This window comes from Elephas maximus, chromosome 18 (assembly GCF_024166365.1).
Source record: "Elephas maximus indicus isolate mEleMax1 chromosome 18, mEleMax1 primary haplotype, whole genome shotgun sequence".
In the NCBI taxonomy this organism is placed as follows: domain Eukaryota; kingdom Metazoa; phylum Chordata; class Mammalia; order Proboscidea; family Elephantidae; genus Elephas; species Elephas maximus.
In genome coordinates this window covers 32,858,933-32,883,021 of record NC_064836.1, presented here as the reverse complement: position 1 = coordinate 32,883,021, position 24,089 = coordinate 32,858,933, and the positions used below count along the sequence as shown (strand labels likewise).

General features: G+C 39.1%; 1 protein-coding gene across 1 annotated transcript in view; it reads right to left on the bottom strand.

Annotated features, from left to right (window-relative positions):
- Positions 1-24,089, bottom strand: part of LTN1 (listerin E3 ubiquitin protein ligase 1) — a 65,714-nt gene that overhangs the window by 5,685 nt on the left and 35,940 nt on the right. The window contains exons 17-27 of the mRNA XM_049858653.1: positions 22,362-22,521; positions 20,699-20,806; positions 18,604-18,746; positions 16,127-16,262; positions 14,113-14,257; positions 12,979-13,196; positions 12,328-12,558; positions 11,915-11,989; positions 5,983-6,169; positions 1,440-1,611; positions 314-534 (exon numbers count right to left, since the gene is read on the bottom strand). Coding sequence (XP_049714610.1) covers positions 314-534; positions 1,440-1,611; positions 5,983-6,169; positions 11,915-11,989; positions 12,328-12,558; positions 12,979-13,196; positions 14,113-14,257; positions 16,127-16,262; positions 18,604-18,746; positions 20,699-20,806; positions 22,362-22,521 — 1,796 coding nt within the window. The remainder of the gene's footprint in view (positions 1-313; positions 535-1,439; positions 1,612-5,982; positions 6,170-11,914; positions 11,990-12,327; positions 12,559-12,978; positions 13,197-14,112; positions 14,258-16,126; positions 16,263-18,603; positions 18,747-20,698; positions 20,807-22,361; positions 22,522-24,089) is intronic.

Here is a 24,089-nt window from a genome sequence, read left to right as displayed (position 1 = left end):
TTACAGGACAGGGATCCAACCTTCCTGAACTAGTCATTTCCCAGGTGACTGGCACATAGTACCTGGCATCTAGTAAGTATCCCACTATAAACTTTATACAAACTTATGAATGCTCAAAAACTATCTGCTGTGTAAATAAATCCATAAAATTATACCTTTTCAATCCATGCTTTATGTAATTTTGACATATAACACACAAAATTCAGAAAACAGAACAGACAATTCCTCTAAGTTTTGTGATGATAATCACTACAATGACAGACATAACCAATACTCAAGTATCTTTTCTAGAGAAAGCTGAGCAAATACTGACCGTCATTCCGTTAAACAGTTGCGTACTTGTTTGCACAGAAGATATTTCTTGAAAAGAAAGCACATTGCTGACATATTTGCTTGTAAACCTATCTACAATATTGAAAATACGCTTCTCACTGCTATTCCACCACAGCCTAACCATAGCGGGCAAGTCTTTTAACGTCATGTGATAGACGGAACAAGCCAAGTGCGGAATCTGGTATGGAAGAGTTGCAGTTTCTGAGGAAAAAACAAATTCTTAGTTAGGAGCATGTATTTCTTACATAGAAAAACAGACTGATATTAGAATTTTCCTTAGAAAATCATCTGTAATTCCTCAACAAGAGTGGTATAGCTCATAAGATACACACACCAAAGAAACCAGACCTCCAAGAAGGCCAGCTTCCTCCCATGTTTTCAAAATGAACCGTAAGAACAGCAAATGGTATAGAGTGAAACTCTCAACTGACATGGAAGAAGCTGCCTATAAACAGCGTTCTGTATTTCACGTGAATGACCACAAACAAAATGGAACATGTATATTTAAAAAAAGAAGGAACAATTAAAGAACCTCTCTGTTATAAATTATGAAAAGGAGTCTGGCTTCCTTTACTTTCTCCAGAGCTCCCTGAGCTAAGCAAAAGTTGCAGGGTACCCAACTCACAAGAAGCAGTTCCAACCTCAGATCTTCAGGATTTTTTTAAGAAGTCCTATTCTTAGTAAATCCTGTACAACACTGGGGTGTAGTTAGACACATGTATGTCTAGGCCCTCAGCTAAAACTTGAGCTCCCAGAGGAAAGAAAATAATTTTACTCATCTTTGTTTGCCCAACTGAAGACTGCTGATTTACAAGCCCACAAAACATTATCACATAACAAATTATATTTGTTTACACTTAAAGGTAATAGCTTCAGCACACTAAGCTTCAAAAACTTACGAAATTCTTCACAGCCTTACCTGTAAGATCCAATTACATGTCCTATTTAAAGAAGTATGAAAAACCTTTCATTTTATCCTCACAGCATCTCACAGCTAGCACCCACGCTTGGGATTCTTCTCCACACCTCCCAGGGCAGAGCATAATAACATAATCTCATGAATGAACTGAGTCTCCACGAAAGACACAAACACACATCTTACTGACCTCTAATATTCAAACGGAGCTCCTCAGTAAAGAATGTTTTTGGGTCCTTATTTGAGAACTCAAGAACTGACTCTCCAAAGGTTGGATTTTCTGGCATAAGCCTGAACAGGTGATAGAGCAATTTATTCAAACTCTTTGTTTTCCGAAGGTACATCGAATAGAGAGCCCGAAGCTGGTGGAGAACAAAGAATTTGTAAGTAAATCTAGTTAAACTATGAGAAGCAGTAAATAAAAACAAACTAAAGTATGACAGATTATATAGAACACTTAATAAACAAATGCAGTAATTTGAGTTACATGGAAGTCCTACAAAATATATGCCACATTCTTACTTCCCAAATGTGCCCCTGGATGGCACTGTTCCCTGTCCTCAGAAACCAGCATTTTCATTATTCCCTCATTATTAGACACATGCTTCAAACACACCTTTCTAAAAAAAAGTCTCCATGTTGATAAGCTCACCTCAGCTGGGAGTCTCTGCTCAAGCCAAGAAAATCTCTTCCCCACTCCCCACAGATGATTTGCTTGCTCTCCTCCTGAGTCTTCCACACATTCCTTTCATGCTGTAATCCTTAATCTTTCAAATTCCTGCTTAAAACTAATCCCATTTTTATGGCTGACCCCACCCTTCATCAAACACTCCAGCATCCCTTTAGGACAGAATGCACAAACTAGTAGTCCAAAACATCTTGGGAACTTCTTACCAACCAAAGCCAAACCCACTGCCATCGAGTCAATTCCAACTCATAGCGACCCTACCCAACAGAGCCAAGCTGCCCCACTGGGTTTCCAAGGCTGTAATCTTTATGGAAGCAGGTCGCCACATCTTTCTCCCAGAGACCGGCTGGTGGATTTGAACCACCAGCCTTCTGGTTAGCAGCCAAGCACTTTAACTACCGCACTACCAGGGGTCCTTGAGACTCCTCAGTGTCTTACAGATCAAGAAATTTCACATAAAAATATGCATGTCTGGTTTCTCTCTTAAAAATGGGAAAATCTGGCACCACTGGGTGTGTCATAGGGATGTGTTCAGGGCTCCCACTTTAGAACTCCTTCTTATCCCTCGAAAAGTACAGCTTGTATTTGTTCTCATTTACTTTGTAGCTATCCAGTCTTTGTGCCTGTTCTGCTACACTATAAATCCCCAGGGTAAGATTCTTTTGTATCTCCTTGTAGTGGTTAAGAGCTAGGGCTGCTAACCAAAAAGTCAGCAGTTCTAATCCACCAGGTGCTCTTTGGAAACTCTATAGGGAATTTCTACTCTGTCCTATAGGGTCACTGTGAGTCAGAATCAACTCGACAGCAATGAGTTTGTTTTTTTTTTTGGTTTATAATGCTTAAACACAGGATCAAGACATATGATTTGGAACTGATTTCTAATATGTGTTGATCGAAGTACATTTACAATGGAGGAATCCGGGAGACACGACCTTTACCAAGTACCCAAACTTTACACCACCAATAAAGGGAGACACTGACATCACCACCTGTGTAGTAAGTCTTCTTGCCAAAAATATTTATTCAAAACCTAATCATAAACAAACAATCAGATAAATCCAAATTGTATTACAGGTTATAAAACAACTGGCCTGGTCAGTGGCAAAAAAGAAAATATACATATAAGAGAATTATAAGTTAAAGAAACTAAAAAGATATGACAAACAAATGTAAACACGATCCTCAATTGAATCCTGAATAAAGGGGAAAAAACTATAAAGGATATTATTGAGACAACTGGGGAAATTTAAATACAAAATAGGTAATATTATTTCATAAAAATTAATGTGTGATAGTACATTACACTTATGTAGAAACATGTCTGTGTTCTTCTTAGGAAATACATATGTAAATATTTTTTGGTTAAACATCACGATGTCTGCAACTTTCAAGCAGTTCAGTAAAAAAAAGGAAAGAGCAAACATTTGCAATGTAGCAACATGCTAACAACTGGTGAATCTCGGAGAAGGGCATATGGATTATTCTTCCAACTTTATAAATCTGACTTGTTCAAAATAGAAAATTAGAGGCAAAGTAGAACTTAAAAATAATTTGTCTATATCAATGGACTTTGAAACACACATATACATGGGCCAGCAATTCCACTCCTAGGCTAAAAACCCAAGAGAAATGAAAACATGTGTCCACACAAAAACTTGTACATCAATGTTCACAGCAGCTTTATCATAATAGCAAAATAAGTGGAAACAACCTAAATGTCCATTAACTGCTGCACAGATAAATAAAATGTGATGCATCTGTTCAATGGAGTATTTATACAGCCATAAGAAAGAATGAAGTACTGATATATGCTATAACACGGATGAACCTCAAACATGTTATGCTAAGTGAGGCAGCCAGACACAAAAGGCTGCATATGTGAGACATCAACGGGCAAATCCATAAAGGCAGAACACAGATCAGTGGTTGCCAGGGGCTGGGGGTGTGGGGAGAAATAAGAAGTGACTGCTAATGGGTATGTTTCTTTTGGAGAAGTTGAAAATGTTCTAAAATTAGATAGTGATGATGGCTGCAAAACTCAGTGAATATACTAAAAACACCAAACTGTACGCTTTCAGTGGGTGAGTTTTATGGTATGTGAAACATATCTCAATAAAGCCGTAAAACACACACACCCCTTTATCCAACTGACTCACTACGGGCATTCTTGTTTTTGTTTTTTCTCATTCAAAAATTTCTACACATATCGCTTTGTGACACTGATTGTAATCCCCACAATATGACAGCACACTCCCCCTTTACAACCCAGGTTCCCTGTGACCATTTGTCCAGTTCCTGTCCCTTCCTGCCTTCTGGTCCTGCTTTTAGACAGGAGGTGCCCATCTGATCTCATATATTGATTGAACTAAGAAGCACATTCCTCACATGTGTTATTGTTTGTTTCATAAGTCAGTCTAAACTTTGTCTGAAACGTGGGCTTCCAGAATGGTTTCAGTTTTGGGTTAGCAGAGCGTTTAGGGGTCATAGTTTCAGGGTTCCTCCAGTCTCTGCCAGACCAGTAGGTCTGGTCTTTTTATGTGAATTTGAATTCTGTTCTACGTTTTTCTCCTGCTCTGCCTGGGACTCTCTGGTGTGATCCCTGCCAGGGTGGTCGTTGGTGGTAGCCGGGCACCATCTTCACGTGGGGTGTTTTTGAGAAGTAAAAAAAAAACACCCTTGATTTGGAACCAATTAAAGTTTTAACTTTTTTTTTTTTCAGTTTGCTTAAGAGTTGAGCTCAGTGTTATTTACCAGGTTATTCTGGTTTATCCATCCTCAGTTCAAGCTCTAGGCTCAATAAATGCTCTTGTAAAACTCTTTACAGCCCTGCCCTCCACCCCACCCCAGCTTAATAAAAAAGATGATACATGACCATTTTTCTGAGTTCTGAATATAACAAAAGCAAAAGCCTCAATCTGCTGCAATTTTTTAAAAGATCAACAATATTTTCGGACACTAATGTGAAAAGCCCAACAAGGAGCTCCTGAAATACATGATTGGCAAAACAGAACCTAGCTGAAGTCACACACATAGCTGACAGGCCTGAAGAGAAATAAAACGAATCTACTGAACAACGAGATCAGGATTGCCTCTGTGACTTGATAGTTCCCTTAGATATACAAATATGAAGAGGCATATAGTGATATACTTGCACCAAGATACCGAGTAAGAGCAGCAGCATAAATTAAAATTTAAGAATTCTGGAAAGAAGAAAAAAAAAAAAACACTGGACAACGAACGCCATGAGTATTCAATCACACTGTAAATACAAAGTGATAAACTACATCTTTTTGTATTGATCTGTCAAAGACACCACATAAGTTATTAGGATGAATGAATCACGGTTTGACTGAGATTCTTCAAGTGAGGATCTGACTAAAAGTAAAAAGAAAAAAGACTGGAGCAAATCTTTCCAGCTCCCTTCCTGGACAATGAGGTCTTTCTTCTCAAAACACAAGACAACAGTGACATCTAGAGGCTGCTAGAATAATCTGAGCAAGAAAAATGATTGTTAACGGTATTTTCACCATTTAGAGGTAATGGTTTGAATTATATAGGTAATGCTTCAAAGATCTTTGTCTAAGCACTGATTTTCAAATAAGGTAAATTTCCAATGATATTATCCAATGAAATCTCCACAAGAGAGTTAGAAGTTGACCAAAGAAAAAACGGCAGGATCTAATTTTTTTGAAATTATTACTACAGTAGGACAAAATGAAGTTACATAAATCTTGTTCCCTGCAATAAAAGGACTTGCTGACTATATTCAATTAAAAAAAAATTCATTCAGCCACATCCCGTGTGTGTGTGTGTGTGTGTGTGTGTGTGTGTGTGTGTGTAAGTAAAACAGTGTACAGCTGTACAGCTATAGGGGTAGGGAAGGGGGGACATGAATAACCTTAGCAGAACATGTGAATTTAGCCAGATAGGATTAAAATGTATAGCATCTCTTTTTTTTTTTCCCATCGAAATAAAGAGAAGGAAGGGGTGTAGGACAGGAATAGTGAAGCACATAAAGAACAGAAGCTGTCACATATTCATTTACCTGAGATGAAGCCGCTTTGAAGAAAGTAAGTATTAATTTCCACGTGAGGAGGTACCCCAGAACATAACAGAAGTCCTCACTCAGTGGTTTAATAGTTACTATCTGTCCAACAGAAATACACCCCAAAACATTTTCCAGTAAGTCCTCTTGAGTGCCAAGAAGAGACATCAGCACTGCCGGTGGTGACCTAAAAAATCAGTGATAGATCAGAACACCCACAATTTTCTTCACAGCTTGTCCCATAACAAATTAACAGTATTTATAAAGTTCAAGCATTTTAGAAAAACCTTTGTTTTCCAGAAACCTTTTAAAAAAGACTCCTTTCACAGATCCAGTTTTACCTCCTAATTTCACATAATAACAACCGCAGAACAGAAGATAAGCTATAAAAACACGGACTCTCAAAGTTGGCATCTGAAGGACACCTTTAGAAAACATCTATTTCAACATTCTGTTTCAGAGAGTTAAAAAAAAAAAATACACCCAGAGAAGCTAAATGATTAGCCGAAAGTCTCTCAGCTAGTCCAAGCAACTACTGTTGTGAGTTGCCAAAGTTGATGACAAAAGGTGGGCAGTTCAAACCCACCAGCTGTGGGAGAAAAGACTCGGCAGTATGCTCCTGTAAAGATTACAGTCTCACAGCAACCCTATAGCGAGAGGAGAACTGCCCCATAGGGTTTCCGAGGCTGTAATCTTCATAGAAGCAGACTGCCGTATCTTTCTCCTGTGGAGCGGCTAGTGGGTTCAAACTGACGACCTTTTGGTTAGCAGCCAAGCACTTAACCACTGTGCCACCAGGGCTCCCTCTGAGGAATTATTAACCAAAAGCAAACTCCTTGCCATTGAGTCAATTCTCATAGCAATCCTATAGATACCCTATATAACACAGTAGAGCTGCCCCATAAGGGTTCCCAAGGAGCGGCTGGTGGATTCAAACTGCCGACCTTTGGGCTAGTAGCCGAGCTCTTAACCACTGCCAGGATGCCGAGGGACTATTAGGACTACTAAATACTACCAAGTCCTTCAGCATTCTGTAAAAGATGCAGGAGAGGATGAAGACTTTGAACTTTGCCATTTCATCCCAATTTCTGTATTATTTCATACTGTCACACTCTTCCCCATCAGTCAGAATGACTAAGTGCAAGAAATAACTGCTTCTTATTACAAGGTTCTCTTTTTAGTAAGTAAATTTAACATTTATAAAATCATTAATTCATGACAATGGAAGTTAATTTTCTTCTTTGTTGAACTTCTGTACTCATTAACACTTTCAGTTAATTCATGAAATTTTCAAAAAGTGACATACTTGTGCACGCCCTTTCAATGCGTGCTGACGGTGTGATTCATGTGGAACAAGTGTTTTAAAACAATTTAATTGTTGGCATTATTTTTGTTACCTCCCTAACCAAAAGCCTATAATGACGCATCCAAAAAAAAAAAAAGAACCCATTGCCACTGAGTCGATTCTGACCTATAACAATCCTGTAACCCTACAGGACAGAGGAGAATTGCCCCATAGATTTTCCAGGGAGTGGCTGGTGGTTTCGAACTGCTGACCTTTTGGTGAGCAGCCAAGCTCTTAGCCACTGTGTCACCAGGGCACCGTGATGATGCATTACCATCCAAAAATAAAGGAGAAATTCCTGATGGTTACATTCAAATGTTTCCGCATCTAATTCCAACCAGTGCCTCCAGCTTTTGTTCTCATCAGCACCTTCATCTGCCCTGCGTGGATGCAGCCTAAAACCACTTCCCAGGAAGAGCGTTGAGCCACACTGCCCCTCCAGTCTGGTAATGCCCCATTTTTCTCCACCTGTAACTGTCCCGGTCTATGTGGCCTCAAAACTCATGCTGACTGATAGTGAAAAATCAAGGTGGACAGTCACCACTATTTTTTCGCAATTAACGCACCCATACATACATACAATGCGCAAAAATGAGGAAATTGAGTAAAACAGCTCTGGTGTAGCGTGCCCACGTATATACCATGCACGTCTCATAGCATTTCCAGAAGCAAACTGCTGCCTCATTGACCCGTCCTCCCATATTACAGGTGAATCGTATCTTTCTGTTCATTTTCTTTTGTTCTGCTCATTTTCTTTAATCCCCTGTTTATGTATATAAAAATAGTCCAAAAATGTTGCTTTTGATCAAAATACTATAATAAAGGTATAAGCCATGGTCAAGGAGTCACGGATCGAGTTTGGTAATCACCTGTAATTGGAAAAAAAACAATTGAAACTGTGCATTTGTTTCTATTAATTTAAGTTGATAAAGCCTACAGGTGAAGACTCCATGTGACCAGAGATAGAAATTGAAGTCAGCAACACGTAAAAAAAAAAATGGCATAGCACGCTTACAAAAAGAATGTGCGGGGAGTCTGCAGAGTGGCTGAAACGTATGACAAGTGTGTTATATGTGTAAAGATACAGTAGTTTGGACAGAGATCATGAAGGACCTTAATGTTTAGATCCTACACTTAAGTAGAAACCATCGCCCTTGCCATTCCCATTACTACCCCCTGGATCACACCTTCACTGCTTCATGTGTGAGCCACTGAAAGTATCCTCACTGGTCCTCGAGATTCTCCAGTTCTTTCCCATTCCTTGTTCCCTTTAAAGACCTTACCATGGATTAATTTTTGTAGTAACTGAGATCTTGTCACTCTTGCTCAAAAAACACTCCTTTAGCCTGCCTTTCAAAGTTCCCCCTTCCCTGTATTGTCCTCTGGTTACCCTAACATCAGCCATCTGTCCCTCCTCTATGTATCAACTACCATAATTGTCATAAAAGCCACAGGCAGTTCATCACACAATGTCTTTGACATCTCCTGTACTACTCTCACATTGTTATTTATCTTCATACATGTGCCCACCCTGCTTCACTCTTCTTGTGATGCAGTAGAAAGTACAGGGCTCTGGAATGAGAGAAGCCTCAGTCCACAGCCCAAGTCTTCCATTTATAAAGTGAATCTGTGTAAATTACTTCCACCTTCTAAGCCTGCTTTCCCACCTACAGAATGAAAGAAACACAACACTGCATGTTTGTAGTGATCAGCACCCAGCACAAAGTAGTAAGCATTTAATAAATGCTTATTTATATTCTATTCTCTCTAGCATCAAGCCAATATTCAATTCCACCACATTTAATGAGCATTGGTTTACCCCTCAAAGTTACTAACCAATCTCTCCTTCCCCCGACCACTATGCAAATAAAAGCAGAACTCCATCCTCCCTACCTCCCTGCCCTAGGGCAAACATTCTCTTGAATGACAGTCTTAAATTATTTACTCATTAAACCCAATCATCTTTTCACAGGCCTCATTCTCTACATACTTTCTGAAACACCTGTTTCAGCTCGTTAACCAGCCACTACCTTCAAACTCTCTTCTCTGACACACAGTTCTCTCCTTCCACCTCTGATTGTTCTGCACTCCTGGCTTCCCTTATGGCTCCCAGCCCAAAAACACAGGAATTCTCCATGCTTCTGACCTTAGGTCTTTACCTACAACTACTCCGTTTCATGTACCAACCACTCTCTATGCTATACCCAAATGGTCACTAGATCCTAAAATACCAGTTTTGAAATCTCTCCACCCTCCACATGGCCCTCATGCCCTGTAATAACAACCTCAGGAATGGTCTCCACCTCTGCTTGCTTCTTTCTACAATCCATGCTTCACATTACAGTCACGCACCCCTTAATGTCCACAATACGTTCTGTGAAACAGGATGTTATGCAAACACCGTATTGTATACTTAGCAAAGCTCTACGGGATACCGTAATGTACCTGGCAGCATAATCACTTTGTACACAAGAGACATGAGAAACACACGTTGCATGCAGGAAGTTGTTGCCTTCGCTACATGATTGTATTGCTAAAATAAGCTGATGGTGTCTTATCTCCTACCAAAAAATATCCCAACACCTAAAAATTTTCATTTTAAGGTCCTTCATTACCCAGCCCTAAACCACCCTTCCCATCTCATCTTCCACTATACCCTGTCTACTCTACACAACACCATTCATTTATGCTTTCATTCAACAAAGGAGTACAACTCTTGAGTCTCCTATATGCCCAGATATGCTGGGCACTATGGATACAGTTGGGACAAAAGGCAAAAATTGTTGCATTCATATAGCTTACATTTCAGTGGAGGAAGATACTGACAATAAACAAATATTTTAAATGGCAAGTACGCAACATTCCTGGAGCACTTCCTGAACATTCGTGCCTCAGTGCCTTCGCACATGCTATTTCTGTACTTTACAGGATCTTCCCTATTCTACTGAAATGCTTACTTACCCTTAAAGATGTCTTCTTTAAGAGAAAGTCCTCCCTCTCTGGTACACAATTGTGCCACTATAACTAGCTATCTATCCCTTTTCTTAGCACCTGTCATATGCTATGTCTTCTATTAAAAGGTGTCTTCGTTATCCAATGCTGCTATAACAGAAATACCACAAGTGGGTGGCTTTAACAAACAGAAGTTTATCTTCTCACAGCTTAGGAGACTATAAGTCTGAATTAACGGTGCTGGCTCTATGGGAAGCCTTCTTCTCTCTGTTGGCTCTGGGGGAAGGTTCTCATTCCTTGGCTCCTTGACCTTCACGTGGCTTGGCATCTTTCTCCCCCTACCTCTGCTTGCCTAATCTGCTCTTTTGTCTCTTATACGAGGTTAACTCAAGACAAAAACTCATTCCCAAAATGGGATTATAACCACAGGCACAGAGATTAGGATTTACAACATATTTTGGGGGGACACAATTCAACCCATAACGAAGGGTAATAATATCTATATTAGATTATTATATCAGATTATAAATTCTTAAGAAAAAAAGACTTGTTTGCTAAGCACTGTATTGCCTGCTCAGCATTAATACCTTGCACAAAGTGGGTGTTCAAAAGATATTTGAGGTGATCCAATCTTTTCCATGGCTACCATGTAGCCAAAGAAACTTTTACTAAACAGTAGGCAAAACAATACTGTGATTTAAGGACAATTAACGAGAGGAATAAACAACCTTTTTGGATGAATTCTAGATTTCATTTATATCTTATAGATGATTTTAAAAGGATCTATCTGATGAATAAATATACAGTAGGAGCCCTGGTGGCGTAGAGGTTAAGAGCTTGGCTGCTAACCAAAAGGTTGGCAGTTCAAATCCACCAGCTGCTCCTTGGAAACCCTATGGAGCATTTCTACTCTGTCCTGTAGGGTCGCTATGAGTTGGAATCGACTTGACAGCAACAGGTTTGTTGTTTTAGTCCCCTTTATTCGTGGGGGATATGTTCTTAGGCCCCTGTGGATGCTTGAAACCACAGATAGTACCGACCCCTACATACACATTATGTTTTGACCTATACATACATACCTATGATAAAGTTTAATTTATAGATTAGGCACAATAAGAGATTCACAACAATAACTAATAATAAAATAGAACAATTATAAACAATATAGTGTAATAAAAGTTGTATGAATGTGGTCCCCGGGCAGGATAGAGCTGGTCTGCATCAGATTTCATCATACTGCTCATTAAACGTTTTTAGACCACAGGTGACCGCGGGTAACTGAAACCACAGAAAGCAAAACCGTGGATAAGGGTGGACTATGTATATTAAAAAAAAAAAAAAAAATTTTTTTTTTTTTATGTATACTGTGGAAACCCTGGTGGCGTAGCAGTTAAGTGCCACAGCTGCTAACCAAAAGGTCGGCAGTTTGAACCCACCAGGTGCTCCTTAGAAACTCTACGGGGCCATTCTACTCTGTCCTATAGTGTGGCTATGAATCAGAATTGACATGACAGCAACGGCTTTTTTTTTTTTTTAAGGTATACTGTAAATTCAGAACTCCTGCGTTGGCTGGTTCTTCTAGGTCATTATAAGTGAGGTGAATTATAAGAATTCATAAATTATAAGAAAACTTACAGGGCTGGCTCCTCTTCCTCATCTCCATATGACTTCAGATTATCTTGATCATACTGTGGCAACTCAGGCATCAACCTGGAAATCAGAGCATTAGACTAAAATGTTTTCTATCAAATTACCCACTGCTAAGTCATGAGCACAAAGGTCAATACCTGGTCTGTAACGAGTACATTTTTTAATGCGTCCTTTTCTGAAACAAGCATCTGGCCAGGGCCATCTAAATATAATTTTTGCGAGGACAACAGGGACCTGAAAGATCAAACAACCTGGCATCCCTGTTATTGAAGTGGGTGCTAAGTTTACTTTTCTCTTTTTACTTTGACTTTTTTTTAATGACTCAAAATTAGGATTAAATACCCATTCTGTTTTTTTTTAGACCAGCACAGTGTTAATTCAGTTTGGAGAACTCTTACTTGTAGAGCATGTGATAAGCTGCGATTTGCACAGGTCTCGCTCGAAAGAGGAGTAACGGGGCCAAAGTATTCAGCAAAGTCTGGAGATGGTCTGGTAAGTTTGTTTTCTGGCCGGCCACAGATTGTGCAGGGAGTTCATGACTCAACAGCTGATCCTTTGAGATATATGTTAGCGTCTCACACATGGGCCTCAGCAAGGCATTCTGAAAGGATGTTTCAGATGGATCTTCACTTTCTAGTGACGATAAAAAGAAACACATCCCACAAGAAAGTAATATAGCTCGATTCACAGTCAAACACATGTCATTAAAATAACAACTTGACATAGGCACTACAGCAGTCCCGATTAGACATGAAGTGAATCTATATTTCAGTTTAACGACTTCTATCTCAGCCTTAAAAAGAAAGCAAACGTTCAAAACAGAGATTCGAGTTATGGATAATCTATTCAGGCTATCTGAATGGCTATTATTTTAACGCAACGGTCTTTGGATATCTTGCCACTTTTCAATTCTTGTCTATAATGCAAAAGCATATATGATGTCCTGTGATGCCAAGCTTTCTCACTGGCTCTTTTCCTTAACTATTCAGTACCGTTTGACTTAAATGTCCAAGGTTACAATTTTGAATTTCTCAAGAAGTTTGTTCCACTTGCCTATAACAGTCATCAAAAGAGGTAAAAGCAAACTGTGGATGCCTTGGGAAAAAAATTCTTTCCATTCACTGATTAGATTCACAGGAAGACTGCCAACAGCGTCCAGAGTTGTGGAACCAAAAAACGCACTGAGATCACAGGCCAAGCCGCAGCTGACACAGGCAAAGAGTTGTACCAGAGGATCAAAATACAACGCCTGACTCTCGCTTGTCGTCTGAAGAAATGATACAAATCAAACAGTCACTCCTCTACCACAGTACCACAAGCCAACATCAGAAAGAGAAGTCTCTTTTTCTTTAATTTTAAAATAAAAAGCAGTTAAGGTGCATAGTCCCAGAAGAATTTTATATGTATTAAATCAATATAACATTTTTCAAAATTAAATACTAAGAATTACAATCATTAGTGAGCAATTTACTCTGAAATACTCTTTTTTACTTCTAAAATTATGAAAGAAAATACAATTAGGTACCACTTACAAGTCAGATACATTAAATGCACATTTTTAATCCCCTCAGTAATCCTCCACATGGGGTGTTATTACATTTATATTAAAATAGCAGAACTGAGGCTCAAACAAGTTTAAAACCCTAAGTGTCACAGTTTGTAGAAAGCAGAGAATCAAACCAGTTCCAACTCAAGCTGATATGCTGCCTCAGAGCTCACAGGCATTACACATCTGGCTGCTTTGGATCATGAAAAGAAAACAAATCCCCTCTGAATTTGCTTATCATTAATGTATTACTCTGGCAATAACAACACAGTACATTCTAGAAGTAACACAATTAGAACTATATAAATACAATTTTTTTTTTAAATACCTGCCATGAAACAATAAGGTAGAACCTAAAGTCTGTGCTACAAATATTGTATTCAAATAAGCTAACAAAGAGACCATTTTAATAGCAGTTAGGAGACAGGGTCACTGAATTATGCTTACAGTCATTAAACCCATCATTTTACGGCTGTCCAAATTTCCGCTGAGGAGGAGAATGTCTGTTAAGCAGTGCAAATGTTTTCAGAGGATATAGTTACAATCATCACTTACAGAATAAGATTACAAAAGCAGTTCCAATGCCTAAGTACGCACGAAGACCCGACAACAGTGATGCCGCATCAGGTTAATTTACCTCCAGCCAAGCCAGCATGGAACACATGATGAAATCCCACTCATCCTCTGCCAAAGGAGATGACCGATATTTCAGGAACAGGGAAAGAAACCGGATTATTTCTATATTTATACCCAGGGTCTCTGGACTCACTTCAGACAGATTACTGTGATAAAAACAAAACAAAACAAATGAGCATCCCCCAAAAAAGAGAAACACAACTACCCTACGATCCAGCAATCCCACTCCTCGGTATATACTCTAGGGACCTAAAAATAATGACACGAACAAGCATATACACACCTATGTTTACTGCTGCTTTAGTCACAATTGCAAATAAATGGAAACAACCAAGTGCCCATCAACGGATGTACAGATAAGTAAATTGTGGTACATACATACAATAGAATACTACGCAACCATAAAGAACAATGATGAGCCTGCAAAACGTATTATAATATGGATGGACCTGGACAGCACAGTGCTAAGTGAAATAAGTCAAACGACAAATACTGTTGTGATCCTTCTTTTATAAGAATAGATAATATAGAGAGACCAATGTTCACTGCGGTTACCAGGGAGAGGTGGGGGAGGAAGTACTTTAGACAGTAGAGACTTATTTTTGGCGATGGATGTAGTGAGCACAGGACAATCAAAGAAAAATGAGTCTCTGAGCACATACAGACAGTAAAGGCAAACTGGTCTACAGGCAGGTACATATGTGTACTTAGGTGAGAACAGACAGAAGTTATCTATAAACCAAGAAAAAAAAAAAACCCCAAACCCATTGCTGTCGAGACAATTCTGACTCATTGCAACCCTATAGGACAGAGTAGAACTGCCCCACAGGGTTTCCAAGGAGCACCTGGTGGATTCAACCTGCTGACCATTTGGTTTGCAGCTGAGTTCTTAACCACTGCACAAACAGGGCTCCGAAGTATCTATAGGTATGTGTCAATATAAATGTGTGGGTGTAGGCACACGCACATTCCTGGAAGACACAGATACAGATACTCCTCAGACATAACCAAAGACCTTCCAACATTGGTTTTCTGCATTTGAGGGCTTAGGACTATAGTCTCATGGGGCATCTCAGTCGACTGGCATAACGTGGTTCACAAAAGTCATATCTGCATCCTAGTAAAGTGAGTACCATCTGGGGTCCTAAAAGCTTATGAATGGCCATCTAAGACACAATTACAGGTCTCTGGTTTTTTTTTTTTTTTTTTACTCACCAGGAACAAAACAGTACAAAGATAACCAACAGCTTGGAGAAGAAACAAGTCTAAGTGAGCCACAACCTCATCTACCCTGAGACCAGAAGAACTAGACGGTGTCCAGCTAACAGTTCTGACTGGGGTTACAAACGTTGGTCCCAGAGAGAACAGGAGAAAAATACGGAGAACTCAAATTCTTATTTTAAAAAAGCCAGACAAACTGGTACGGCAGAGAACAGAGGACTCCCTGAGACTACTGCCCTGAGACACTTTTTAAACCTAGAACCAAGCCTATCCCGAGATTACCTTTTAACAAAATAGCAGAGTGGCAAACAAAGTAAAGGACACTACCTGTAGTAAGATCAGTGCCCTACACAAAAACCATCAGTATGAAGCCAAAAGATCAACAATTACTTGAAAGCAAAGATGAGAAGATAAGGGGGCAGGGAAACGAGAGTACCAGAAAAAGAACAAACTGAACATAATTAGAGAGAATGCTGACACATTGTGATAAATGTAATTAACGTCAGTGAACAATTTGTGTGGAAACTGTCAAATGGGAACCTAAGTTGATGTGTAAACTTTCATCAAAAACTAAATGTTATTGAAAAACAAACAAGCATTAAAGAATTATACTGACATTCGATTAGAAAAATATCTTAAATTTTGTATACTTATGAATGACTGACTCAAATGTCTACCATGTTATATACTCCATAAAGTTGTGCATGTAAGATACACAATTTGGGTCCATATTGTACAGGAAGGGAAAAAAGAAAAAAAAAAAAAGAAAGGTACTTTTATAAAGCATTACCTACCAACTGAAGAGAAATATATCTTCATAATTTTTCTTCCAGGATATTATTACTTCTAGTATACCATGTAACAGCTCTTCATCATCTATGCTTTTGGTTTGCAAAGACGAATTGAAAATGGCAAAATATCCAAATCCTCCTGAAGTAAAATTCAAAGTAAAAATGACAAATTTAAATTAAAAAAAAAATACATATTGCTACTATAAAAAAGAAACTCTTGTACTTTGAGAAGTGCTCAGGGTAAAAACTCTAAAAAGGGCTTATACGAAAGAATCAGTAAACGAGCTTTAAACTAACTCTACGGGGCAGAGATCCTATGGACATGTCCAGCACCTAGAATAGTACAGGATTTTTTTTTTTCTTTCTTTCTCATTTTTTAATACATGGTATTGTGCTTTACACTACCCATGCTGTTTTTGTCTTAGTTTAAGTACAGGACTTATTCAGCAGACCCAACTCTCAAATAAAAACAAAACAACCATAGCTGTAGAGCGCAAAGTTAATTAAGGATGTAAAATAGAACATACTGTTCCGTAATTCCTACATTCGTTGATCTGCATCTACTATGTCCAGAAAGCTCTTATGGGTCCCCACTCTTTAAAATCCCTGGTCATTATTTGTTTACTTATTTACTATTATCTCAATTAGATGAGGGCAGGAACCTTGTCTGTTTTAGCCAACCCTGTACAACCCTAGCGCAATGCCTGCGAGACAGAGAAAATTATGTTGACTGGCTAAATGAAGAATAAATGAACAAATGAATGTATACCAGATACCCTGCTAGATGCTGGGGAGAGAAAGACGAGCAAAATCCAGTCTCTGATCTGAAACGGACTCATCTAATTGTGTGGATGACTTAAAAACAAATTAGAATACACAATGGATAAACACGGGGCGCCTAGAACAGGAAGCAACTATCTCCATCTAGGCGAGTCGAGAATAGCTTCCTGAAGTTGGGGTTTGAATCCAGATTTTTAGTTTGCAAGACTAGCAAAGGGTCACGCCTTTCTCCGACCCTGCCCTCCTTGGCTTACAACCCACCCTGCGCTCCTTGGCTTACAACCTACCCTGGAGAAATCAACTACACTCCCATCGCATACTTCTCTCCTCTCTGCAGTCAGTTCAGCTCTGTGCCTATTCCAAACTGCAAATCCCAACCGAATCCCACACTAACTCTGCAAGTGAAGTCAGTGGTGAAGCTTAATGCCACAAAAATGTATCGCTGGCCAGGTCCGCAGTGCCATTTGGCAATTTTTTATGTTAACGGACAGATTCTTCTATGTCCAACTTTCATCACCCTTCCTAACTAAAACCCACAATCCAATGTCAACTCATTAAATGGCCTGACCTATTTCACAGAGGACATGAAGCTTCCCAGGCCCTTTAACTACATCTGCACCCATGCCTGCATCCGCCTCACCTCATCTCACAGAAAAGTCCCTCCTCCTAGTCAAGGGAATTGCTAACCACGCTCCGGGTCCTATCCTATTTGTCCCCACCCCCATCTTCTCAGTGGGCACTTCCCTCCCCAACCATTCCCCGTCCTCTATCTTCATCCCTCCTCCTCCCATTTTCCTCTCAACATCCGGATTTTCCCTTTCACCCAGTGTGTTTCCAACGTTCACTCACCTTCATACTTAATTTAGGTCAATGGCTCCTTACTGCCTATAGCTTAAAGTCCAAATTCCTTACTCTACAAAACCAGGCCTCCATGATCTGGTCCCTACCATTTCTCAGAATTCATCTTCTGGTGCACCCCAATACCCTCTGCCCCCAACTTTCCACCTTGAATGCCAGCCAGACTCAACTACATGCACCTTACATGCTTTTATGTGCCCAGAATGCCCTTCCCCAACTACATCTACATGGAAAACAATTCATCCTTCAAGACCCAGGTGAAGCATTTCTTTGTGAATCTCTCCCAACATCTCAAAGCACGGTGGGAAACTACCTCCCTTCTGCTGCTCCCATACATGCTTTTGCTGCACCGGTTATCATATGATGTAACTTTATGCCTGTCTCCTCTACCACATTAGGACAGGAGCTGACACACAGCAGGGGCTCAATCCATGTTTATTAGAACGTAAGAAGAAAATGAACTAATAGAATGCACCCTGTCCAAAGAAATTTCAAATATAACAAGAAACATTGCCTCTTTGGCCTTGATATGTTCAGTCACTGGTCAAGACTCCCCTGATTAGGGAGAAATGAGGTTTGGCTAAAAAAGCCATACATGGAAAAGAAATGATTAGAGGACACTTGTGGGTATAAATCTTCCCTCAACACTACAGCATTTCTGGACCGCCAGAGTGATGACAGTCACTCCAGTGACACTCATTTTAATGACTGCCAACTTGTTATGTGACAGAAGTATAAGCTAGGAAGAAAAATCAGTTGTAATTCAATCTATTACATTAAGAAATACTCTTTCATCTTAAGCAATATTGAACTAACGAAATATTAATGATCAAGCAACTAACCATCAATATAGTAAAGATCTTCCTTAGGCCAGGCCAAAAGTGCAGGTATACATTCAGCAATGAATTTTTTCTTTTCTTCTTTTAACAAAAACGGACAGAGACTTTGAATGGTATGCAAATTACCTTCCGTTAGTGGGAAAAAACTGTTTAAAGAAAACACATGAATTACATTTAATCTAAATATGCAATTATTTCAGAAAATTCCCGTTATTCAGGCTGCTCAAAAAGACTAATAATTCCAGTACACAAAACATAGAGAAAAAAAAAAAAAAAAAACTCTGATAACAGACTAACAATGCTGATCCTGAATGATGAAACTGTGAGTGATTTTTTTTCCCTCTTCTCTTTCCTGTGGGCTTCCAGTTTTTTAAATAAGCATATATAACTTTTCCCCACATGTAAATTTTTTTAAATTATACAAACAATTCTTGATTAAGGTCTTTTAAGATTCAATTTAAAAAATACTTTCTACGCACTGATACTCACATATGTACATAGTTATGCTGTTGTTGTTAGGCCCCTTGATCTGATTCTGACTCATAACGGCCCCACGTAACAAAGCAGAACTGCTCCAGAGGGTTCCTAAACTGTAACCCTTATGGGGGCAGATCATCAGCTATTTTCCACTACAGGGCCGTTGGGTGGGTTTGAACCGCCAACCTTTCTGTTAGCAGCCAAACGCGTAACCACTGTGCCACCAGACGCATATGTATAACTGGGCTTTACTTACAGAAATGGGATCACACTAAACATACTATTCTATGATGTGCCACTTAATAAAAATGTGCTTTGGAAATCTTTCCATGTCAGGTCATACAGGTCTATATCATTCTATTTTAAAGTTATTAACAAGGGGGAAAAAATTCATAAAAATTCATACAATGAGTGTATCATTATTTAACTATTTCCCTACTGGTGAACATTTAGGTTTTTTTCCAAGTTTCCGCTCTTACAAATAGTGTCGCAATAAATGTTCTTAACAGCTATTATCCTGCATGCATGCAAGTATCTCTTCAGGTCAGATTCCTACACGTGGAGTTATAAAATCATGGGATTTGAGTATATTAACAACACATCTAATAGGATATTTTTTTATATCCTAATAAAAAATATAGTTTTAATAACATATCTAATAGGAGCTCGACTACTGGCTGAAAGCCTGGCAGTTCAAACCCACCCAGAGGCAACTCAGAAGACAGGCCTGGAGATCTGCTTCTGAAATGTCACGGCCTTGAAAACCCTATGGAGCAGTTCTACTTAGCACACATGAAGTCATTATGGGGCAGAATTAACTCGATGGCAACTAACAACAACACGCTTTGGTAACTTCAAACTGCTTTCTGGAAAAGCATAATCAATTTGTATTTTCACCAAAAACTGTGAACCTTTTTCATCCTTGGATGTATGGTGGATGAAAGATGCTTCTTTTAGTTTGTATTTCTTTCATTACTGTAGGAGCCCTGGTGTTGCACTGGTTAAGCATTTGGCTGCTAACACAAAGGTCAGCAGTTCAAATCCACCAGCCATTCCTTGAAAACCCTATGGGGCGGTTCTACTCTGTCCTATAGGGTCACTATAAGTTGGAACTGACTTGACGGCAATGGGTTTTTGGTCATATCCTTTGACCAATTCATCTATAAATTTCTTGTTCACATCCTTGACGTATTTTTCAATTTGGATGTTTTAACTGATTTATAGAAGATATTTACATATTCCAGATATTAATCCTGTGTTAATTTGCAAATGTTTTCCCCAATTTTGTCATTTGTCTCTTAACCTCTGTTTATTGAATTTTTGTCATAGTTTCCATTTCTATAAAGTCAAACATCTATTTTTTCATTTATGGATTCTGGATTTTGCATTTTATGTAAAGGCCTTCTTCTTTTATTTTCCTCTAAGACTTTAGAGATCTGTTCTGTACATTTAGCTCTTTATGTGGACTTGACTTTTGTGTATAATGTGAGGGGAGTGAGTCTCCCTCACAATGCTGTTTAAAATAAACATAAAATTCTTCATTTTTTCCCCCATTTCCTTTAATTTCCACATTTTCTAATTAAACTAAATTACAAACTAAAAACATTTTAAATAAGAATACCCGTCTTCTGAATTCCTATAGTGATGTTTCACGTCCTCAGATGTAATGGTTCCAGAAAAGACCAACTTAACAATAATAAGAGACCAAAGGGTGCCACTTGCTTTGGATCTAAAAATGAAAAAGAAATTGTCTGTTTTAAAAGGGTACTTAATAAGATTTTTTAACATCTGGATTCCTTTTTACAGAATTAATTAAACCACCAGCTGAGAGGTCAACTCACCCAGGATATCTGTACCAAAGCAACTGCCATTACCCAAAGCATTGGGAGTTCAGGCTTCCGATATTCCTTCACAACCGATACTGAACTGTCACTGCAAGGCAATTCCATAGCCCTCAAGTCCTAAGAGGGGAGATGACCTTAAAGAGGACCAGTAGCTACAGCTGAGAAAAGGACAGATCCCACATGACAACTAGGCTGGCTGAAGCTGAAGAACCACGGAGGTACTAACATCCACTGGGAAGGTTGTAAGCGTCAGGTACATGGGAGTGGGACTGGGGAGAAAGACTTGTTCAGCCCGGGTTCTCTGATCCTGCAAAGTATGGTAAAAATACTACAGGCAAGTGATAAATGTTTTAAGAGAAAGAAGGCCAACACAGTAATTTCAAGAAGCTAACTGCTAGGAAGAAAGGCCTAGTGATCTACTTCCAAAAATCAGCCAGGGAAAACGTCATGTATCACAACGGTCTGATCCTGTAGCGCATGAGGTCGCCGTGAGTTGGGGGCTGATTTGAGGGCAGCCAACAGTAACGATCACGAAAAAAAAAAAAATCTACCTGCTATAACCGCATAAGGACTTGGTTTTCATACCTACTTCCTCATTCAGAATGGGTTTTGTACTTGTAAGATTAGGACACACCCCTGGTGGCACAGTGGTTAAGAGCTCGACTGCTAACCAAAAGGCTGGCAGTTCAAATCCACCAGCCGCTCCTTGGAAACCCTATGGGGCAGGTCTACTCTGCCCTATAGGTTCACTATCAGTCAGAATCAATCCAACGGCAACATGTTTGGTTTTTTGGGGGTTAGAGCAACATGCGAGGTTGAATTTGAGGGTAGTGGAAGGATGGGTTACAGACAACAAATTAAAACAACTTCCACATCATCTATTTCTTTGACCTGCATCTGCCCCTTGAATGTATTTATAAATAATACATAAATGATACGGTACATTTATAAATATAAATACAAGTTATAATACATTTACATGTATAATACATTAATATTAACATATATTTATAATATTCTAAATGATATCATATACCTAGGATACACAAAATGTATTTTATATATTGTAATTATAAATTACAACAAATTTACATTACTATACATTTATAATACGTCGTACTATACATTTATAATACATAATTTATTACATACATTTATAAGGCATAATTTACATATAAAATGTAAATGTACTGCAAATATATAATATGTAAATACATTTATATATTAAAATAAGAAAGGCAAAGTCCAAACACCTCCCCTGAAGAGTAAATCACATACTCAGTAGCCACAAAGTATTTATCACTAAGAAACAAAGGTTAATTTAGACTGACTCTTTGAGTAAGGATAAGCATGTGAAGTAGACTTATATTTTAAACAAAAGCCAAAGCCATAAACAAGTAAAAGAATCACAAAAAAAGCAAAACTGAATGGGGGCTTTACCTGGTAAATATCAGCTTCAGAAGGCCAGAAGTATTTCTGAGTGCACACAGGTTATCGTACGTAATATTCATTCTTTGAAGCATGTCACAGAAGTCGGTCAGAAAAGCAGGCGGGTTGTCTAATTCTTCACACCACTGCAGGGAACAGAGGAGCTCTGCAACTAACACAACGACAGCACCGGGTTTTCAGGAGTGCTTTGTGGACACACCTGCAATCCTTCGTACTTCTCTGCCTCACTTTCACGCTTCCACCCAGTCAGCTCGAAACATCTACAGCCTGATTTTCCAATCAGCCTGGAGTGTTCAATGACAATGAAAACTGAAAATAGTTGCCTGATACAAAATCCCACCCTCTCCCAAATCTTACTTGGTCTCTTTCTGACTAGTTAAGAATGTGACAGGGACCTAGGTCACTGGAGACACTGGAAGAATCCTTCTATTGTTTCTGCCACAACTGGTAAGAGGCTGCATAGAGGATAAACAACTGAGGGACCCAAGACCTGAGGAGAGAAGCTCATGTCGACATGGCGGGAAATGGGTTACAGCGTGATACAGTGAAAGCGCACGGCCGCTGGAGAGACTGCCCAGGCTGAAACCTGCATTCTCCCATGAGCTGTACACACAGTTTCCAACAGGACACTAAAACCTACCTCACTGGACTGTGGTGAGAATTAAATGACAAAGTGTCTACCGCAAAACCTTACATACGATAGGTTTTTCATTCATAAACAGTCACAAGCTCCCCTTACTAAGTTATATATGGGTTTTGAAGTCATTAGACCTGAGACCTGGTTCAAAATTGAAGCCTGTCCCCTATATGCCAAGTGACTCTGGCCAAGTCAAGATAAGAACAATAATAATAATATCTGACTTAAAGGACTGAGAAGAAAATTAAATAATGGTGCCAGTTTACAAGCAGAAGCACAATTAATGAACATAAAGTATTACAATGACTTTGATTTCCATTTTTGTGCTGGAGAGGGTCTCTCCGTGAGCTCACCTCCTGGCCCTTGCAGAATGTGGAGCTGGCTGACCAAAACAGCTATTTCAGTGTTTAGGCGTCTTTCAAAGGACAATAAGCAGTAACCGTTAGAGCTGAGGGCTTAGAAAAAAAGACTGACACAGGATTTATGCAACACCTCTACTTTTCATAGTATCCTGTTACCTACAATTCTAAGCCACTCCCTGGAATGGGGAAATCATGGCGATCCCATGTGTGTCAGAGTACAACTGTACTCTATAGGGTTTACAATGACTTTTTCAGAAGTAGATCCCAGGGCCTCTCTTCCAAGACACCTCTGAGTGGACTCGAACTGCCAAACTTTTTGTTAGCAGTCAAGCCTGCACCACCCAAATCTTCTTAAGATTTCAACATGTGAACCTCCCATTTACCAGGAAAAAAAATTATAGCCCTATGAATATACAGGTTTAGTGGTTCGAAAAAAATCAACTGAAATTTCAGAATCCTTGATCAAATACCAGAGTCTCATCTAACCTTTTTTTTTATGCTATGTCCTGTACGCTCTGCATATACTGACATATTCCAGTTTCAGAAACTGGTCTTCTGCCAAATTATGCTCCACAGCTAACAAGATTATAGTAAGATTTCTGTATGTTTTCATCTAATTTGCAATTTGATTTAACATCACTTAAACCAAAAAAACCAAACCCAGGGCCGTCGAGTCGATTCCAACTCATAGCGACCCTAGAGGACAGGGGAGAACTGCCC